Source organism: Poecile atricapillus, chromosome 23 (genome assembly GCF_030490865.1).
Source record: "Poecile atricapillus isolate bPoeAtr1 chromosome 23, bPoeAtr1.hap1, whole genome shotgun sequence".
Classification (NCBI taxonomy): Eukaryota; Metazoa; Chordata; class Aves; order Passeriformes; family Paridae; genus Poecile; species Poecile atricapillus.
This window is the reverse complement of record NC_081271.1, coordinates 535,851-554,559: the sequence shown is the minus strand read 5'-3', so window position 1 is coordinate 554,559 and position 18,709 is coordinate 535,851. Positions and strand designations below refer to the sequence as shown.

Here is an 18,709-nt window from a genome sequence, read left to right as displayed (position 1 = left end):
AGCTGGGGAAGCTTTGCCCTGCCCTGCCCTGAGGTGCAGCAGCTGGATTCCAGCTGTGCCTGCACATCCCGGGAGCAGCGAGGGGAGAGGAGCGGGGAGGGAGGGGAGGAGAGGGCAGAGGAGCCGGCAGGGATGGGGACACAGGAACGGGCAGGGATGGGGACACAGGAGCCGGCAGGGATGGGGACACAGGAGAGGGCAGGGATGGGGACACAGGAGAGGGCAGGGATGGGGACACAGGAGCCGGCAGGGAGGGCAGGGATGGGGACACAGGAGCCGGCAGGGATGGGGACACAGGAGCCGGCAGGGATGGGGACACAGGAGCGGGCAGGGAGGGCAGGGATGGGGACACAGGAGCCGGCAGGGATGGGGACACAGGAGCGGGAGGGATGGGGACACAGGAGAGGGCAGGGATGGGGACACAGGAGTGGGCAGGGATGGGGCACAGGAGCCAGCAGGGACGGAGCACGGCCGGGCTCAGCACTCACCGTCAGCTCCAGGGCCTCGTTGAGGAGCCCGTTCCGTTTGCTGTGCAGGTACGCGTTGGAACTGCCGGTCTTGGCCACCCTGATCCGCGCCAGGCGAGCTTTCTGTGGGGACAGCAGCAGTGTCAGGGACACAGAGTGACACTGGGGACAGCAGCAGTGTCAGGGACACAGAGTGACACTGGGGACAGCAGCAGTGTCAGGGACACAGAGTGACACTGGGGACAGCAGCAGTGTCAGGGACACAGAGTGACACTGGGGACAGCAGCAGTGTCAGGGACACAGAGTGACACTGGGGACACTGAGGTTAGGGCTGGGGACACTGGGGTTAGGGATGAGGGAACAGAGTAGGGGAAACAGAGTGGGGAGAACAGAACAGAGTCAGGGATGGGGAAACAGGCTGGTTAGGGCTGAGTAAACAGAGTGAGGAGAACAGAACTGAGTTAGGGCTGAGTAAACAGAGTGAGGAGAACAGAACTGAGTTAGGGCTGAGTAAACAGAGTGGGTGCTGCAATGGGGCCCTGCAGGCCCCTCTGTGCTCCCCAAAGGTCACTGGGGGTGAGATGCAGAGCACTGCAGCCCCGTCCTGGCCGTGCTCGGGGCACAGGGGCTGTTCAGGGTTTGGTGTTCTCCATTTCTCCCCTTCCCCAGCACCCTCAAGCCGCTCTTTCTCTCTCAGCTCTGTCCTTGGCAGTCTCTGTCCCCTGCTCTGCTCGTGCTGAGCCCAGACCTGTGTCCCTGCAGTGACACTGGGACTTCATTAACTGTGGCACTTGATAAAATAACTGTCCAAAAATACACATCTCCAGGGGGACACGTTAGGTGATAAGAAGCAGTCCAGAATAATGCCAGCAAGAAAAACTAAGACCCTACCTCTTCCTTTTTGATTATTTTTGATAATTCTTTTTAGCATTTTAGTTTTTCTTTTCAGTTGCTGCCTGCTTCTCTGTCGAGTGATTTGCCTTTTTTTCTTTTCTACTGTTAATTTATGACTCAAACACCATTAAAAGTAAATACATGAAATAGCTGCAGCTATTAAAAAATAATTACATTGTGCTGTGGTTTAAAATGCTGCATAATCCCTTAAATAACATGGAGCTCGTGATTTTCCCTTCTAATTAGAGGTGCTAACGGGTAAACGCTGTAGGAAGAGGAAAGGCAGGAGGCAAATATCTGCAGTGGGTCCAGAGAGTGGAGCCATTTCAGGAGCTCTATCCCTGCCCAGGTGTGAGCCACTCTGGCCCTCAGGATGGGAAATATTTGAAATATTTGTTTAACCTCAGGACTTTGTGCTCAAGCAGACAATTTCTCAGGAGGAGACACGCACAGGGTAAAGTCTGCAGCTTTAACTGGGTGACACAGACCATGACCAGTCTGAAAAATAGGTCTTCTTTTGGCCCCCCCAAAATGGGGACATCTGAAATTGGCTTTATTTTCTATACCTCACCTAGATTCCCTTGTCCCATTTTAACGCTGAGCCTCCTGATCAGTGTGAGAGTGAGATCTCTGTGCTGGGCCAAGGCACCAAGGCACAGGCTGAGAACACAGTGAGGAAGTGAAATTGGATCTTCACTTTTTCTGGAGACTTTCCTGAGCTGCTGTGTCACTCTCGGCCCTGGAAAGGACCGGCCTTAGGCTGTGGCCTGGAACAAAATCCATGGGGACTGCTGCTGTGGAATGGGAGCCGTGGGAGAGAGCCAGGATAAGGGATGAGCAATATTTCATTTTGCAGGTACATGGCATGGTCCCTCTGTTCCTGATAATTACATCTCCATTAAACTGTTTATTCTAAATGCAAGTATTTGCCTTTGTGTGTCTGTTCCTTACTTCTCCCAGTGATTTCTCTCCTCTAATCAGGAGTGGATGCAGTGGTGGATTTTCCAGGGATGTTCTGATGGTCACCACTGAAGATTCCCATTTCTCTCTGTGCTTGATCAAACACCAGCTCCTCTGCTGGAGGAACTGCCAGTGCCCAACCTACCCCACCTCTGGCAGGAAAGGCTCACCCTCATCTTCAGCCAATTGTGAAAGTGGATTCAGTCTCAGGCTGTTGTAATGAACATTATTCCCTTTGCCTCCAGGCTGGCAGGGGATCAAATATTAATAGCTGTACTCCATGTGGAGTGGAGACGGTTCTGAGGTCTGTTCCCTTTCCCTTTTGAAACAGGGCCACTTGCTATCTAAATAATTAAGCCCCACAGCTTTTGTAGTTTAGAACAGACGTTGTTATTTTAAAAAATGTCAATGGGGCAGGACAGAAGTTAATCCTGTTCTCCTTACACAAAGGATTGGCTGGGATCGTCACAGCGCCCAACTCCGGGTCCCCATCGTGATTAAATTTGGTAGATATCTTGATTAACTCAGCTAGAGAAGTTAATTAAAATTGGTGCCTAAAATTGGTTTGGCCCTCCAGACAGTTTCCTTCATTGGACTAGAAACAACTCTAAAACAACAGCTCAGGTTTTTCTGTGAATGTCTGTGTACAAATGTGAATTCTTTGGGAAGTGTCTCTGCCTGGTGTTTGGGGTCCTGTCCTGTGTCTCTGTGGGGTCTGGCACTTTGATCAAGCCTGACAGTAAAGAATATTTAAGATCTTCCAAATTGTGCCAGTTTTTACCACACGTGGGCACGTTTTTGTCATCCCTGTCCTGCAGAGCTCCTGGTCTGGGCACAGAAGATGGGCAGGTGGAAGCCTGTGGCTCTCTGGCCTTCTGCTGCAAATGTCATTTTGGGGGGGCTGATTGTGTTTTTCATCTTCTCCCCAAAATGTGACAGACTAAAGGTCACCAGGGCCAGGCCTGAGATCACTGTTACTGAAATAACCCCTGCACAGGAGGCTAAAAAAGGAAAAGCAAACGGCACACTGTGTCTGCATGGAGATGGGGAGAGGAGTTGCTAGGAAACCACAGGATCTCAAAATGCATATGACCTAATCTGGAAGATAATTTATATGATGAAAATAATAATACTAATGACAGCCACTTACAGGTTAGAATGATTAATTTGGTTATCTTGGAGCCCACGTGTTTCTCCAAGCAGGATGGAAGGCAGGGCTCAGTAACTTCTGGGCTTTGCTGGTTTTTAAGAAACTGGAGGCTCAGAATGAGCAGGAAGGGCAGTGAAGACCTGCCCAGGTGGGGAGGGTGCAGTGTCCTGGTGTCTGCACTTCCCAAAGAGGCTGGCAGAGGAGAGGGAAGAGCCTGAGTTCATCTTGTTGCTTTTTGGAGAAGTGCAGGGAGCAGGAGCTGCTGGCTGGGAGAAATGCTTACCAGATGGCAGGCTCAGGAAACACCTAATTATTATTTATTAATGATTTTCATCCAGTTCTTATGGAGATAACACTCACTCTTGATTTATGTGGGAGAAAAAACCTATTCAGTAACAACCTATGACACAATTCCATATTTACCAGAAAACTTCAGCTTTCCAGATCTTCTGTTCCTGAGCAAGCAGGGAGTGGAGAACCTGCATGTCAGAACTCTCTGCAGGCCCTGCAGCCCCTTCTCCCTCTGTGCACCAGAGCTGGTTTCAGCATCATCACTCTCAGGATGAGGTTGGAAAGGACCTCAGGAATCAAATCCTGGCTCCCCTGGTCTAACTCTGCAGAGCCACCTCCACCCTGAGTGCAGCTGGTTCTGAACAGCTCCAAACACCTGAAGGTGTTTAAATATTAATGAGGTTAATGGATCTTGAGCCACCTCCACCCTGAGTGCAGCTGGTTCTGAACAGCTCCAAACACCTGAAGGTGTTGAAATATTAATGAGATCAAGGGGTCTTGAGCCACCTCCACCCTGAGTCCAGCTGGTTCTGAACAGCTCCAAACAATGCACACCTGAAGGTGTTTAAATATTAATGAGATCAATGGATTTAGCTCCACCTCCACCCTTTGTCCATGTGGTTTTGGGGCATCTCCAAACCACGCACACCTGAAGGTGTTTAAATATTAACGAGGTTAACGGATCTTGAGCCACCTCCACCCTGAGTCCAGCTGGTTCATCAATAGCTCCTAATTGTGCACACCTGAAGGTATTTAAATATTAACGAGGTTAACGGACTTCAATCCACCCCTACCCTTTGTCCACGTGGTTTTTGGACAGTTCCTAATTGTGCACACCTGAAGGTGTTTAAATATTAATGAGATCAACGGATTTAGCTCCACCCCCACCATTTGTCCATGTGGTTTTGGGGCATCTCCAAATGATGCACACCTGAAGGTGTTTAAATATTAACGAATTTAACGGATCTTGAGCCACCTCCACCCTGAGTGCAGCTGGTTCATCAACAGCTCCTAATTGTGCACACCTGAAGGTATTTAAATATTAACGAGGTTAACGGATTTAACTCCACCTCCACCCTCTGTCCATGTGGTTTTTGGACAGTTCCTAATTGCACACACCTGAAGGTGTTTAAATATTAACGAGGTTAACGGATTTAACTCCACCTCCAGCCTCTGTCCGTGTGGTTTTTGGGCATCTCCAAACCACACACACCTGAAGGTGTTTAAATATTAACGAGGTTAACGGATCTTGAGCCACCTCCACCGTTTGTCCGTGTGGTTTTTGGCTGTCTCCACACGTGCACAGCTCATGAATTAAGCAGCTGCCCCTTCTGGAGACCACAGCTCTCCTCAGCCTTTCCCCAGGTGAGGGCTGCTCTGTCCATGTCCTGTCTCCCTTCACTGCTAAACCTCGAGGAGTGTTGAACCTGCAGGCAGTGTAGCTACACAAGGTAATTAATCATGTTTTAATGCTTCTTCCCCAATATTTGATAGTTTGAATGTTACTGGTGGTTGCTGTAGTAGGTGAGCAGTGCTGGGGCTTTAAGGCTGAGATGAAGCTGCTCTCCTGAGTCATCAGTGAGTGTTTTGGATCTGGTTTTTATTCTCAGGGTGAAATATCGCAGCCATTCAGCAACTGCTTGATTTTCTTGCTTTTGTCTGCATCTGTTGCTTGTTTGGGGTTTGGACTTAAAGTTCTATCTGGGAAGGATGTGGTTGATTCTGGAAGGTGGAAAGGTGACAATCAGGTTGTAGAGTTAAACAGAGCACAGCACTGCTACAGGATCTAAGAGCAACACTTTCTTCTCCTTTTAACCTCTCTTTTTCTCCCCAAGAAACAAAGTGTGCACATTTGGATTTATACTTCCTCTCAAACCTTTACATTAAAGTGCTTCTGAGCCAAGTTTAAATATTCTGTCACTTTTGCTTTGGGGGAAATGTTACAGAGCTGCATATGGAAATTAGGTGGTGTAGAACTCATTATATTCCTATATAATTTGATGGCACCACTTACAGTCAGACCTCGATCTTATTTTGGGCCTCTTCATTACTTTCCAGAGATGAAAGATTCCCCTCTCCTCCTCTGAGCCTCTCCTTTTAATGCTACCTTACCCTTGGCACCATTAAAGCAACAGAACATCATTTCCAATGAACTTTATCGTTTAATCTCTTCCAACACTGAGGAACATCGTGTTCAGGCTATTTGTGGAACAATGCACAGAATATGGAGTTTAATGGATCTGGGCCTCCACCAGTCACAGATATCCATGCTGATTAAAGAGGGAATTTTCAGAGGGTCACAATATGCAAAACTGGCAGGATGGTCAGGCAGCCCCTGGGGCTGGTCCCTCCTGTTGTAAACTCCTTTTTGTACATTCTCATCTCGAGCTTAACAAGCTCTGCCTCAGACTTAGTGAAGCTCTTGCCCCTACAGGACATTTGTTTCAGAAATTCTTTCTTCTGTTTAGGAAATTCCTTCTCATTTCCAGCCTGTGTGTTGTCTGTGTACTCATCCACCCCGTAAGGGTTCCAGCCAGACCTTGTTCTGTGTAAGGACTGACTTATGGACAGTTCTCCCTTCTTTGAATTATGTTTTATATGGTTGCAGCAACTTGGCTGAAATGCAAAGCTTCTTGTCTGCTGGAGTTCCCACACTAGCAGCCCAGCTGAGTGACAAAACCACCTCTCTTCCCTTCTCCCTCCCTTCCTGAAATAATAGTAAAAGAAATTCCTACATACATGAATGCTTTTTTATAGCATTAATGCTGGAACAGATTTTTAGAGCTTGGGTCAGAATTCCTCCAAGGATGTGCTAAAGAGTTGCCCAACTGTAGTGGGAATAATCTAGAATAAGTGGAATTGTTGTGAGGTGTACATCAGGGTGTGTCAGAGCTTGTCTAGAAACTTATTTCTTAAAAAAAGTGGCAAGGAAAGACCCTCCTGTTTTCCTGCATCATTATCAGAGATGCTGCTGTTCTCCATTAGTCCAATACAAGGCTCAGTGCTTCACGGGAAGCCAGGCGTGATGAGCAGCTGTCTGCCTGTGATTTATCTGTCTGTCCCTTCTCATCTGTGTGTCCAGACATCACTTCTATAACATCTTTCACACAGCTCACACCCCTAATTAATAGCTATGAAGTATTCAGGGGATGGAGGAATGAGCAGAGTTTGATCTGGTGTCACATGCCGAGGTCCTGGCCCTGATGGATGAGCACTAATTAATGGTGTGGAGCCTGCAGAGAGGAAGGGAATGGCTCAGGGATGTTCACTCTGTGGGACAGGAGCTGCTCCCAGCTCTCCCCCTTCTCCCTGTGCGAGCTCTCAGCACTGAGCAAAGCGTTCCCTGCTGGGAACTGGAATCACCCAGAGCCGTGTCAGGGCTGCTGTTCCCACTGAAACTGCCCCTGGCTGCTCCTGAGATGTGCTGACAAAGCTCCTGCACTGGGGGAAGATCCAGCCCAGATCCTGGCCCTGGTGCTGTCAGAGAGGGGACAGGGACAGCAGGGAGGACAGGCTGCTCCCAGCCCAGATCCTGGTCCTGTCAGAGAGGGGACAGGGACAGCAGGGAGGACAGGCTGCTCCCAGCCCAGATCCTGGTGCTGTCAGAGGGGACAGGGACAGCAGGGAGGACAGGCTGCTCCCAGCCCAGATCCTGGCCCTGGTGCTGTCAGAGAGGGGACAGGGACAGCAGGGAGGACAGGCTGCTCCCAGCTCAGATCCTGGCCCTGGTGCTCTCAGAGGGGACAGGGACAGCAGGGAGGACAGGCTGCTCCCAGCCCAGATCCTGGTGCTGTCAGAGGGGACAGGGACAGCAGGGAGGACAGGCTGCTCCCAGCCCAGATCCTGGTGCTGTCAGAGGGGACAGGGACAGCAGGGAGGACAGGCTGCTCCCAGCCCAGATCCTGGTGCTGTCAGAGGGGACAGGGACAGCAGGGAGGACAGGCTGCTCCCAGCCCAGATCCTGGTGCTGTCAGAGGGGACAGGGACAGCAGGGAGGACAGGGACAGCTGCTCCCTGGCTCACTCTGCCCAGGGCTGTCGGTGAATTCCAAATCCCCAGGGTGGGAGCTGCTGTGCCCAGCCCAGGCCAGGTATTTTGGCATTAACTGGGTGATGAAGGCAACAGCAAAGAATCTGATCACCAGCAGCCAATTCCAGAGGAGGAGAATGCTTTGATCCAGGTCTCCTTGAGGAGGCCATTTCAGCCTGCATTTACTCTGACATCTGGGATGGAGCAGGCAGCATGAGCCATTACAAATCCTCCCAGCTGTGCTACAGAACGGAGCCATCTGGCCAGAGGCTGCCACAAAAACCTGGGCACCCCACAGGGACAGCCTGACACTGCTGAGGTGACCCAGGACAGCCCTGGGGATGGACCAGGGGGGTTCCTGTACGTCCTGGGCTATGACTGAGACCTGATGTGAAACTGGAAATAAATGTGGAGCAGCTCTGGATGTGTGTGGAAGGCATTCCAGCTGGGCACTGGGCCACTGCTGACAGCAGGCTTTAATATTTGGATGTGTGGGCTTGCTTTGGAGGCTGAACCCATAAACTGGAGCTCACTGATTTCAGCCCTTCCCTTCAGAGGAGACAGCTCCTTGTCTTACACAATTTGGGACTCGGGGAATTTGGAATAGCTGAACTAATGGAAAATGTTATTTTGCTTTCCTCGTTGATATGAAAGAAAAGAGGCAGGATTCCTGGTTGGCTTGTTTGTTTGGGTTTCTTTTTCCCCTGAACTCTATTAAGGGATGTGACAGAGAAAGAGGTACCTAGCCTGGCAAAAATGAAATATCTTTTAAAAAAAAAAAAGAATAAAAAAGCTTTTTTCCTCCTGTCAAAGACTGTTAAATATCAACAACAACAAAAACATATTCCACACAGATTCATTCTGGTTGAAAAAAAACGTGTTCTTTAAATGTCAGCCAGCTCCAGTTTTAACCTTATTGTTTCTCTCTCCCCCTAAGTTCCCAACCCCATCCCCTGCTGGAACTGAGTCATGTTCTGTTGCTGAGCTCTCCTTAGACAGCTCCAGTCACTTTTTCTGGCCCTTCTTTTCCACGCTCTGAAGTTCAGTAACCCACCTCCAAAATTTAGGGTGTCAGCTGAAACACAGAACATTTCAAAGCCGACTCCCCTGCTCTGTAGCAAATCAATTATTATAATGGCCTGGTTATTGACAGGTGTGTGGGCTGCCTTCCTCATGGCTGTGGGGATGACACAAACCCAGAGCTCAGCCTTTCCCAGCCCCTCTCCCCTCTCCCAGCTCTGCTGCTGCATCTTCCCAGGCTCTGGCACAGGCTGCTCCTGCATCCTCTGGAGGAGCAATCACACATTTGTGTCCCTGCTCTCCCTCCCTTCTGGCTGGAGCCCCTTTGAAGCATCTCCATAGTTACCTCTTCCTCAGCTGCCTGTGTGCCAGCATCTCCCGAGGAGATGGAATCCCCTCCCAATCCCCTCCCTCCATCCTCTTCCTCCCCTCAGCTTCTCCCTGCTGCTGGAACTGCTCTGTGCTTGATGCTTTCATTCATCCCCCAGACAATGTGTCCACTTCCCCTGCCCCGTTCATCCCCTCTGCTCTCTCACAGCCTGGGACACGGTTTGCAGCTCGATATTCGAGTTTTACGTGGGAGTAGCTCTGCAAAACGATTCTGTCCTGGGTAGTCCTTGCCTTGCCTGAGTCTGTGTTTGGCTCTCTCCTGGAAGCTTGCAGCCTGCAGGAGGGAATGAGAAGTCTGTCTCGAGGCCTTGGCAGTACATTGCTTGTTCTCAGGGAGCCAAAGGGCACCAGATAATAAATGAAATGAATTGAACACCCTGAGAGGCTGTAGTCGTCAAAAGCACATTTTCTGCAGGCTTGAAACCAAGCCCTGTGATTACCCAGCCTCTGGATTTGTTGGCAGTTTCGGTGTGGCCCGTGTGAAATGCAGCACCGAGGCCATGCCAACCCCCTGAGATTATCAACTATCCCAGCTCGTTTAGCAAATCTCACTATTCAGTGAGAAATGCACTTCAGGCAGGGCTGGGTTTTTCTTTTTTCCCCCCAACATCTGAACATTTACATTTTTCCTGATGCTGTGGTCCCTCACTTTGTGAGAGGCCGCCCTTTGAACCTCTGATCCAGAACAACCCTGCTGTCCCCCGTGTCACCCCCAGCCCTGCCTGTCCCTGCTGGGGACAATAACTCTGTGCCCAGGGTCTGTGCTCAGCCCTTCTCCAGCTCACAAACCATGGCCTGTTCCCCTTCCCCACTGCTGCTAAAGGAGCAGCGCTGCAGGAGCTCCTCTGCCTCTCCTTGCCAGGGTGGGCAGGTGGGAGGTGTTGTCCTCCAGCTCCCGTCTCCTCCTCCTCCTCCTCCCTGGAGCATCTTTGCTGCAAACCGAGCACAGCGAGAGGGGCTCCTCCAGCATCATCTGAATTACAAAGTTGTTCTATTGTCAAGCCTTTAAAGTGTCACGTTCCCTTTTAAATCCAAGGCTGTGACATTCACTAAAGAACAGCATCATTTCAAAGTCAGGAAGGTCTATTCTTAGCACATCAGTCAAAAAAGGGGAAAAAAAGAGTCGTTGAGGAAGGAGAAAAACACAACAATTTTACCAAAATGAACCTTGTCACAAATGATCAATTCCTCCTCCATTCACACTGACCCGCTCCTTGCTGCATGCCAGAGGACAGAATTTGATGCCACAGCACAATGAATTAAGATTTGCCAGATCTCTGTATAATTCATTGTCTCACAGTACAGGTTTGGCAAAGAATAATTTATCTTTAAAGTGATTAGATCACTGGTGGTTGGGTTTTGTATTTGGTGGGTTTTTTTTTCTTTTTAAGGAACATTTCTCCTCAGATAGTTGAAGAATAGCTGCTGATGAGTAGCAGCCTCCTCCTGGTATTTTATTCCCACTACTTAAATACCTCTTCCTGCTAGACCAGAGCCCCCTCAAGAGTTGAGAGGCAAAGTTAGGACTGAGCACATGAGAACCAGGGGACACCAGGGCTGGGCTGTGTTCTCCTGGTGCTTCTCTCACCCCTCCTTTCCAACCTGGGAATGCCAGTCCAGCCAATCTGGTGCTTGCACAGTATTTCTGCCTTTGTCACTGGAAAACCTCAGTCTGAGCTCATAGAAAAACATAAATAAAGTCTGTAGCTTTATCTTGAAATCTACCAGTAGATCATAGAAGTTATGATTCTCAAACTAAACAGAACTTTCAAAGCGTTTATCCTAATGCATGCCCAAGAAACTACAATTCAAAGAGATCAGGAATTCACTGAGTTCCTGGGGTGCTAAAGGAAGACACTGCTGATTCAGAGCTGTCTCCTAAACTCTGTTATAAGGAGCTTCTGCTGGTGAGTTCTTCATATTCGAGGACTGAGAGCAAAGAGGTTTTCCCAACCTTCTTGGAAAAGCCATGCAAATATCTTTGTAACTTTAATGAGATGGGGGCAGAGTTTTAACTGTTTCTGAAGATGGGATTCAGTTCAGTGTGGGACGATGCTGGAACAAGTGTGGTATCAAAGCAGATCCTTAATGTCCCTCTGTACATCCTGACCATCTCCAGAGGGACTGTCATTAACGTGATTCTCTCTCTTTCCTGCTTTTTAGTATTCATGCAGTGCTGATCATGTGAAAATTACTCACACTTCTGACTCGAGAAAAGTTCCTTAACTGAGAAATTCCACCAATATCAAGGGAATTAGAAATTCAAATGGGGGGAAATTATACACTGTGTGTGTCAATACAGCAAACCTTTATAAAAGCTGCAATCAATCATATTGGCATCAAAGGTGGTGGGACTTTTCCCTGTTAGCAAGTGGATCACAGGCCAATGAATAAAGGGAAAAGCTGATTCAGAGGAAGAAGCCTTGGTTTGCTGCCCAGAGAGAGGGTCCAGGAGCACAGAGCTGCAGTGAGTTCTGGAGCCTCTCTGTGCCCCAGCTCTTGTCTGGCCCATGGCTTTGTGCCTGGGCTGGGCTGTGGAGCAGCTTCTGTCTCTGTTTTGGTGCTGTTTCAGCAGAACAAGAGCTTCCTCTCAAAGTCTTCAGTTCTTGAAATGGGCTGTTGAACATTGTCCCCATAAATCTCTCCCTGAGCATCCTTGTCCTTCCCCAGCTTTGACACCTCACCTGTTCCTGTCACAGGTGAAATCCCAAAGCCTCGTGTCTGGGTGCAGCCTCACTCTTGACAATTCACTCTGCAATGACTGAAATTCACTGACCAAATGCACTGATCCCCAGGGTGGCCTTTATGATACCTTTACCCTCCTTTTGTCTCTCTTGTGTCGTGTGACTGAGCAAACAACTCTCCCTCCAAAACCCTTTCACGTGTGCCACGTCAAACCTCAGCGGTGACTTTCTGCAGCTGCAGCTCATTCCTGCACGGTTCTGTCTCTCTGCTACTCCCCTTTTGTGTTTTGACTGCCAAATTTTGTGGTTTTGTAGGTCTTGTATCTGAGCTCTCTGCTGTCAGCTCCCTGAGATGCAAGAAGCAGGCACAGCCCAGATGCTTGCCTGAAGCAGAAATAACACATTTTCCTACTACTGTTCTCCATCAGGTCCCCTGAGTCTTGGATTTCTGGCAGACAGCGTTCCATAGGGAGAAAAAGAACCTCAGGCCTTTGGTTTGCAGTTGTTGTAGAAACCTGATTCTGGCTGTGGTGTAATTTAGCAGATTGAAATAGAGATATAGTAAATCTGTTATACTCTCTTAGTGACTCAGTGAGCTTCCACTGGCAAAAACTGTTCAGAATTTGGAATATTCAGTAATCCCTTCACATTTCCAGGGGCTTTTGTGTATTCCCAGTGTTCCAGTCACAGCTCTGAGGGGCTGTGTGCTGATAAGCCCGTGTTGCTGGATGGGTGTATTTGAAACTGCAGAGACAGCAAGGAGCAAAGCAGGCAGAAGGATAAACAGCTCCTGGGGATGATTTAAGGGTTCATGTGCACACAGCTGTATATTTGTTTCAGACAATATGCAGGAAAGGTGAGTAATAACAGCCCTGTTGCTCCTGATGCTGAAAATCCAGCGGTGCAGCATGTGCAGGAATGAGCACCTGAGGTGGTGCATATTTGATGGGAGCTTCTCCTTCCAAAGTGGGATGTATAAATTGTCCTGGTTGGACTTTGGGTCAGCCAGCATTGGAATTTTGTGGGATCATATGAGTTTATTTTCCTTGTGCTAGAAATGTGGTTAGAGGAGTCATTACACCTGGGTGTAATTTTATGACATATAATAGGAGAACTTTGTACAAGGGTCCATCCAGCTGTGTGCGAGGTTTCCCATTAACCTGGTGTGAAATGTGCCTCAGAGTTGGACGCCACTGGAACATTAAAACACGTGGTGGGAGGTTCTGCAGCTGAAATTTGATGACAATGGTTTTTCAGACCACAGGTGCTGGGGAAGAGCCAAGCAGGAGCTACCATGGTGTATTTTGTTCTGTTTTGGGGTGTGTGTTGTGTTTTGGGGGGCACTGGCAGTTCAGTGCCCCCTTGTTCTGGGGTTTCCATCAGTGCCTGTTGCAGGGTGTGAGTTCAGGCACTTCCTTTGCATTGTTTGTGCTGTGTTTGGTGCTGGGGGGGTTTTGTCTGTTCTGTGTCCCCTGTCCAGAACCTTGGGGGCCGTTTTGGCCACGGTGTGGGAACCATTTGGGGATGGTTTAGAGGGGATGGCCTGAGCAGGGCCCGAGAGGTGCCAGAACAGGGAGCCCCCAGCTCACCTGGCAGGGCACAGTGTCCTACAGTGCCCAGTGTCTGTCCCACAGTGCCCCAGTGTCCTACAGTGTCCCAGTGTCTGTCCTGGTGTCTGTCCTACAGTGCCCAGTGTCCCACAGTGCCCAGTGTCTGTCCCACAGTGCCCAGTGTCTGTCCTGGTGTCTGTCCCACAGTGTCCCAGTGTCCTACAGTGCCCAGTGTCCTACAGTGCCCAGTGTCCCACAGGACCAGGTGTCTGTCCCGGTGTCTGTCCTGGTGTCTGTCCCGGTGTCTGTCCCACAGTGTCAGGTGTCTGTCCCGGTGTCTGTCCCACAGTGTCCCGGTGTCTGTCCCGGTGTCTGTCCCGGTGTCTGTCCCGGTGTCTGTCCCAGTGTCTGTCCTGGTGTCTGTCCCGGTGTCTGTCCCACAGTGTCCCAGTGTCTGTCCCGGTGTCTGTCCCGGTGTCTGTCCCACAGTGTCAGGTGTCTGTCCCAGTGTCTGTCCCACAGTGTCCCGGTGTCTGTCCCGGTGTCTGTCCCGGTGTCTGTCCCGGTGTCTGTCCCAGTGTCTGTCCCGGTGTCTGTCCCAGTGTCTGTCCCACAGTGCCAGGTGTCTGTCCCGGTGTCTGTCCCGCCGTGCCCGGCCAGGGCTGGGCTCACTCACCTTCTGAGCCCGGCGCTTGTCCGCGCGCTGGTTCTGGTGGTAGATGCGGCTGAAGTTGGAGACGATGACGGGCACGGGCAGAGCGATGACCAGAACCCCGCTCAGCGAGCAGATGGAGCCGAAGATCTTTCCAGCGATGGTCTTGGGCACCATGTCACCATAACTGCAGGGCACAAACAGAGAGGGGAGCTGGGCAGGGCCCTGGGGACAGCTCACGGTGCCGGCCCCCGCTCCAGCTGGGCTCACCAAAGAGAGGCACAGAACAGAGGTGCTGGGTGCTGGAATTCACATCCTCGCTCCTTCTGCACCCACCTCTCCGTGCAGATGAGCTCAGCAAACTTCAACCCCTGCGTCTGCTGGCGAGCAGGTTCAGATATTTTCATTCCCTGGTATCCAGGTGCAAATGAGGACGGATTTACACTTCCATTTCAAACCCCAGCAGCTTCCCTGCCATCTGCACAGTCAGAAATTTGGGGCTTGTTCAAAGTCTGCATTTGGTAAAAGGTGAATTCTCAGGGACATGAGACCAGCTGTGAAATACTCATACAAAGCTCTGCACTGGGTTGGACCCAACAATCTTGTGCTGTAATTTGTGTTGCATAAAGAGTGTGTGGAGCTCTGGAGCGAGTGCAGAGGAGGCCATGCAGATGCTCTGAGGGCTGGAGCCCCTCTGCCGTGGAGAAAAGATGAAAACTGAAATCTAGAGAAGCCCCTGGTTGCTATCAGAGGGTATTTGGGATTTCTGTGGTTATCTTTGAGATGTTCTGGTGCTCACTGCAACAAATGTTGTAAAGAGAAATGATTTATCACAATTGAAACTTTATTTTTACATTTGATGTCAGTCCATGACCAACAAAGAGCTTTGAGGGGAATAGAGTTCAGCTAAGAATAATTTACATCAGAGAGGAAAAACAAGCATTTCAAAGCACCTTTTTATCAGCTGAACTTCTTGTCCCCGTGCAAGAACTTGTTGGCATGAGGGGCTGAGTAAGAGCAGGACTCACTCCTTGCACGTTAACTGCTTCAGGCACCATTAGCCAAGGCTTATTTATCCCAAGCAGAATCCTTCTCCTGTCCTCACCCTCATCAAAACCCCTCAGAACACCTCAAATCAATAGATTGCTCTTCATCTCTGTTAACTTCTTAGCTGCTGCTTTATGCAAAGATCATTTCAAAGCTCTTGCTGAGTGACAAGTTCTTCTACCTCATTTAACACTGGTCTAAAAAAAAAAATCTCACTTTTCTCCTGCTGGCCCTTAACACAATAAGGCTGAAAATTAATCATATGCCTCAAACATGATCTCAGTGACCTGGAGCAGGGAGAAAAAGCCCTCCTGTGCATTTGCAGAGAGTATAATAAGAAGTGTCTGGCACACAGTCTGTCTCAGGGAGTTTTGTTCTTACATGCAGACTGAGAGTTAGCTCCTTAGCTGGGACTTCAGAGAAGGTGCTCTAAAACACCTCCAGGAGAGATCAAACCCTGGGAGCAGGGAGGATTCTGTGGGGAGATGGAGAAGTTCATTTGCAAAGCTCCTGAGGAGAAGAGCTCAGTGGTGGCTCAGGGACAGGACCTGGCTCTGGGGACTCAGTGTCCACTGCAGCTCTCCCTGGAGGATTCTCCTGGATCCTCCCTCGGGGATCTGCTGCCTTGGACAGCTTGGGAACAGCTCTGGGCTGACCTGTGACAATGTGGAAATGTCAGCCCTGAGTTTGGAATATCTCAGCTCTGTTCATCAGAGGCAAACCCAGCTGGAGCTCTGTGTCCATCCCCTGGCACTGACGGAGGAGCCTCTCTGGGACTTTGACAGGAACGAGCCTCTGGAGCTGCAATTGTTCTGCTCCTCTCTCCACATCCACAGCTCCTGCAATATTAATTGCCAGAGAGACTATTTCTGTCCTGATGCTACCACAAGGTACTAATGGCCCTGTGGCATATTTATATCAGGTACAGTGCCAAATAAACTCAGCTATTGGATTTCAGTTAGTACTAATTAGGCATTTCAAACCCAAAACTTTTCCCCAGACTGGAATGAGAGAACTCAACTTTCCCATTAATTTGTTTAGTAAAAGGCAACTTGTCACCTAAAAAACTTCTCTAGAAAGTGCATTTTAAGCAATTCATCAATAATCTCATTAGAGCAGCGAGAGGATGGAGGAATTGGGTAATAATTAACATTCAGAGGGTCTAAGGGGGTGTTTGAGCTGCACAAACACAACAGGAGGCTGTGAGTTGGTGGGATTTAATGTGACCTCCAGTAAATCTTTGTAACTTTCTGTAGCTCGGCTCCCCACTGAGGAAGGGGAAATGATCTCCTTTGTGTGGGTAAGGGGTGCAGGGTCCCTCAGAGCAGTGACCCCTCGAGCTGGGCACACCAACAGCAGCTGGACACGCTGGGAGGGATGGAGAGCAGAGCAAGCCCTGAAAAGTCTCAGCTCTGAGCAAATCCCAGCCCCCAGAGCCCCCAGAGCCCTGAGGCAGCAGCAGGACAGGGACAGCGTGGGGACATTAACTGAGGATGGGATAACAGAGATAACTCTCTGCCCTCCCAAGACTGGAGCACAGGGTAAATCGTTACCTGCCCATGAAGAGAACCATTCCCATCCTGCAGGACTCTGGCAATCGCTGCCCATCCCATCTCCCACCAAAACAGATCCTGCAGGGAGCAGGACCCTCACTGAAACTCCACTGCAAAGGGCTCCAAAGATCTTTCTTCCCCTGCTCCCTTTAATAAATGGTAACAGGGAGCACTTGATTAGAAGCCTTTCATCATTTTAGGACTAGGGGCTTCAGCTTTCTGACCTACTTTTCTTGCCAAAGAAATTCCATTTTTAGCTCCAACTCAAGGTCTGAATGTTACCCAAATTCAGCCCATCTGTTTTAACTGCCTACAGGCTGAGAAGTTGATCCAAGCCAGGAGGAATAAATGGAACCAGTGTGTTAATATATTAAGTATTCTCCACCCTTTGCATATTAAATAACCTACTTAGCGTGTTCCTGAGGCCACACAAACATTCCTGTTTCCTTGGGCAGGGCCTGCTGTTGTTGTAAGGAATATTCCTGCCACCAGTTGCTCTCAGGTCACCTTTTCTGTGCAGCTGGAGGAAGGAGCAGCCTACAACTGACTCTGAGTTCACCTTATCCCTTGGTTTGCCTTTGGTGAGGGTTGGTACAGGCTGTCCTGGGAAATCCATCAGGGAATAATCCTCCTCTCTTCCTAATTCTCACCATTACAGAAGCACCAGTACTTGTTTCTCCTCAGAGGAAGACGATTTTGACTACATCTGTGTCCTTTTATCATTTAAACTCAGTAGGAATTATGAATTTATAAACCAGAACAATATCAAAAAGGCAACTTTACCTGGAAAATCCCTACTAAGCAACTGCTGACCACAGCTTTACTAAAAATCAAAGTGAATCCAAGTGCTGAAGATAAGCTGCTGCTGGAGCTGATAGGCATCTCCAGCCCTCATCCCTCACAGCTTGGCTGAGGGATGGAATTGCAGCAGAATTTCTAGAGCATCCATGAAAACATTACCAAATGAATTATGCCAGGGAAAAAGAAAACAGTAGTGTGAAACCATGCCAGATCTCGCAGTTGAATACCCAGCTGGGGAGCTGCCCAGCTCCAAACAAGGCAGAAATAAGTATATTTAATGTAAAAGAACCCTAGCATGAAATAGGCTCTGTAGTTCCCTGGCCACGGCTGATTTACTGCTCAAGGCTCTCGTTTGACAGCCTGTTTGCAGCTCCTCTTGCTCCAAAGCTTTACAGCTCAGCCTTGCAGGAGGCACCAGGAGCCCCCAGGTCCCAGCACCAACCAGTCTGTGCTGCTGGGGCTGTGTAAAACACAGCTGGACACCCCTGGAGATGTGAGCCCATGAGCACAGGGCTCTGAGCAGATGAAAATGTCCCTGGCTCGCTGCAGGGGTGGAATAAATGGCTTTTGAAAGGTGCCTTCCATCCCAAAGCAGGTGAGCTGTGGGGGGATTCCAGCAGGGGGGATGGGGAATGGTGAATTAAACCCGAAACCAAAGATCCAAGAGCCCCAGACCCTCTTGGCAGCTGTTCATTTCCTGCTCACCCAGCACACACAGAGCCCAGAGAGGAACGAGTGATGTTTGCTTTTCTGTTGGACCACTGCAAGTGACACAGCCATTATTTCACTGGGGGTTCAAAGCAATATTAGCAACATTTCCTTGGACTTGCACCTATGAAATGAGGGACAGGAGCTGTCACCTGCAATATCCCCGGTCTGGCAATGCCACTGAAACCTTCCAGCTGAATTTGAACCATTTTCCTCTCCTTGGTGTGAATCACAACATTGCCGAGTGAATTGCTTGGAGTGTAAAAAGGGATCTCCTGCACCTGGAGAGCTACATGCTAATTCCATGCTTTATTCCAGCTCTTTCATGCAAAAGGCTTTCAAAATCATGGTCCATTGTACAGTACATAATGATATTATTCTGTCCCTATTGTCCTAAAAGCAGACGTTTAGAGGCTGGAGCAGAATCTTCTTTTGTCTCTCCTGTCCCGGGCAAAAGGTCAGAGAGATAAAGCAGCTCCCAAGGAGCTGTTAATGCCGTGAGAGGCAGAAATA

General features: G+C 49.4%; 1 protein-coding gene across 1 annotated transcript in view; it reads right to left on the bottom strand.

The window, feature by feature from the left end:
- KCND3 (potassium voltage-gated channel subfamily D member 3) overlaps window positions 1-18,709 on the bottom strand; it is a 100,571-nt gene that overhangs the window by 10,996 nt on the left and 70,866 nt on the right. The window contains exons 3-4 of the mRNA XM_058855983.1: window positions 14,112-14,274; window positions 489-590 (exon numbers count right to left, since the gene is read on the bottom strand). Of these exons, the coding sequence (XP_058711966.1) occupies window positions 489-590; window positions 14,112-14,274 (265 nt within the window). The remainder of the gene's footprint in view (window positions 1-488; window positions 591-14,111; window positions 14,275-18,709) is intronic.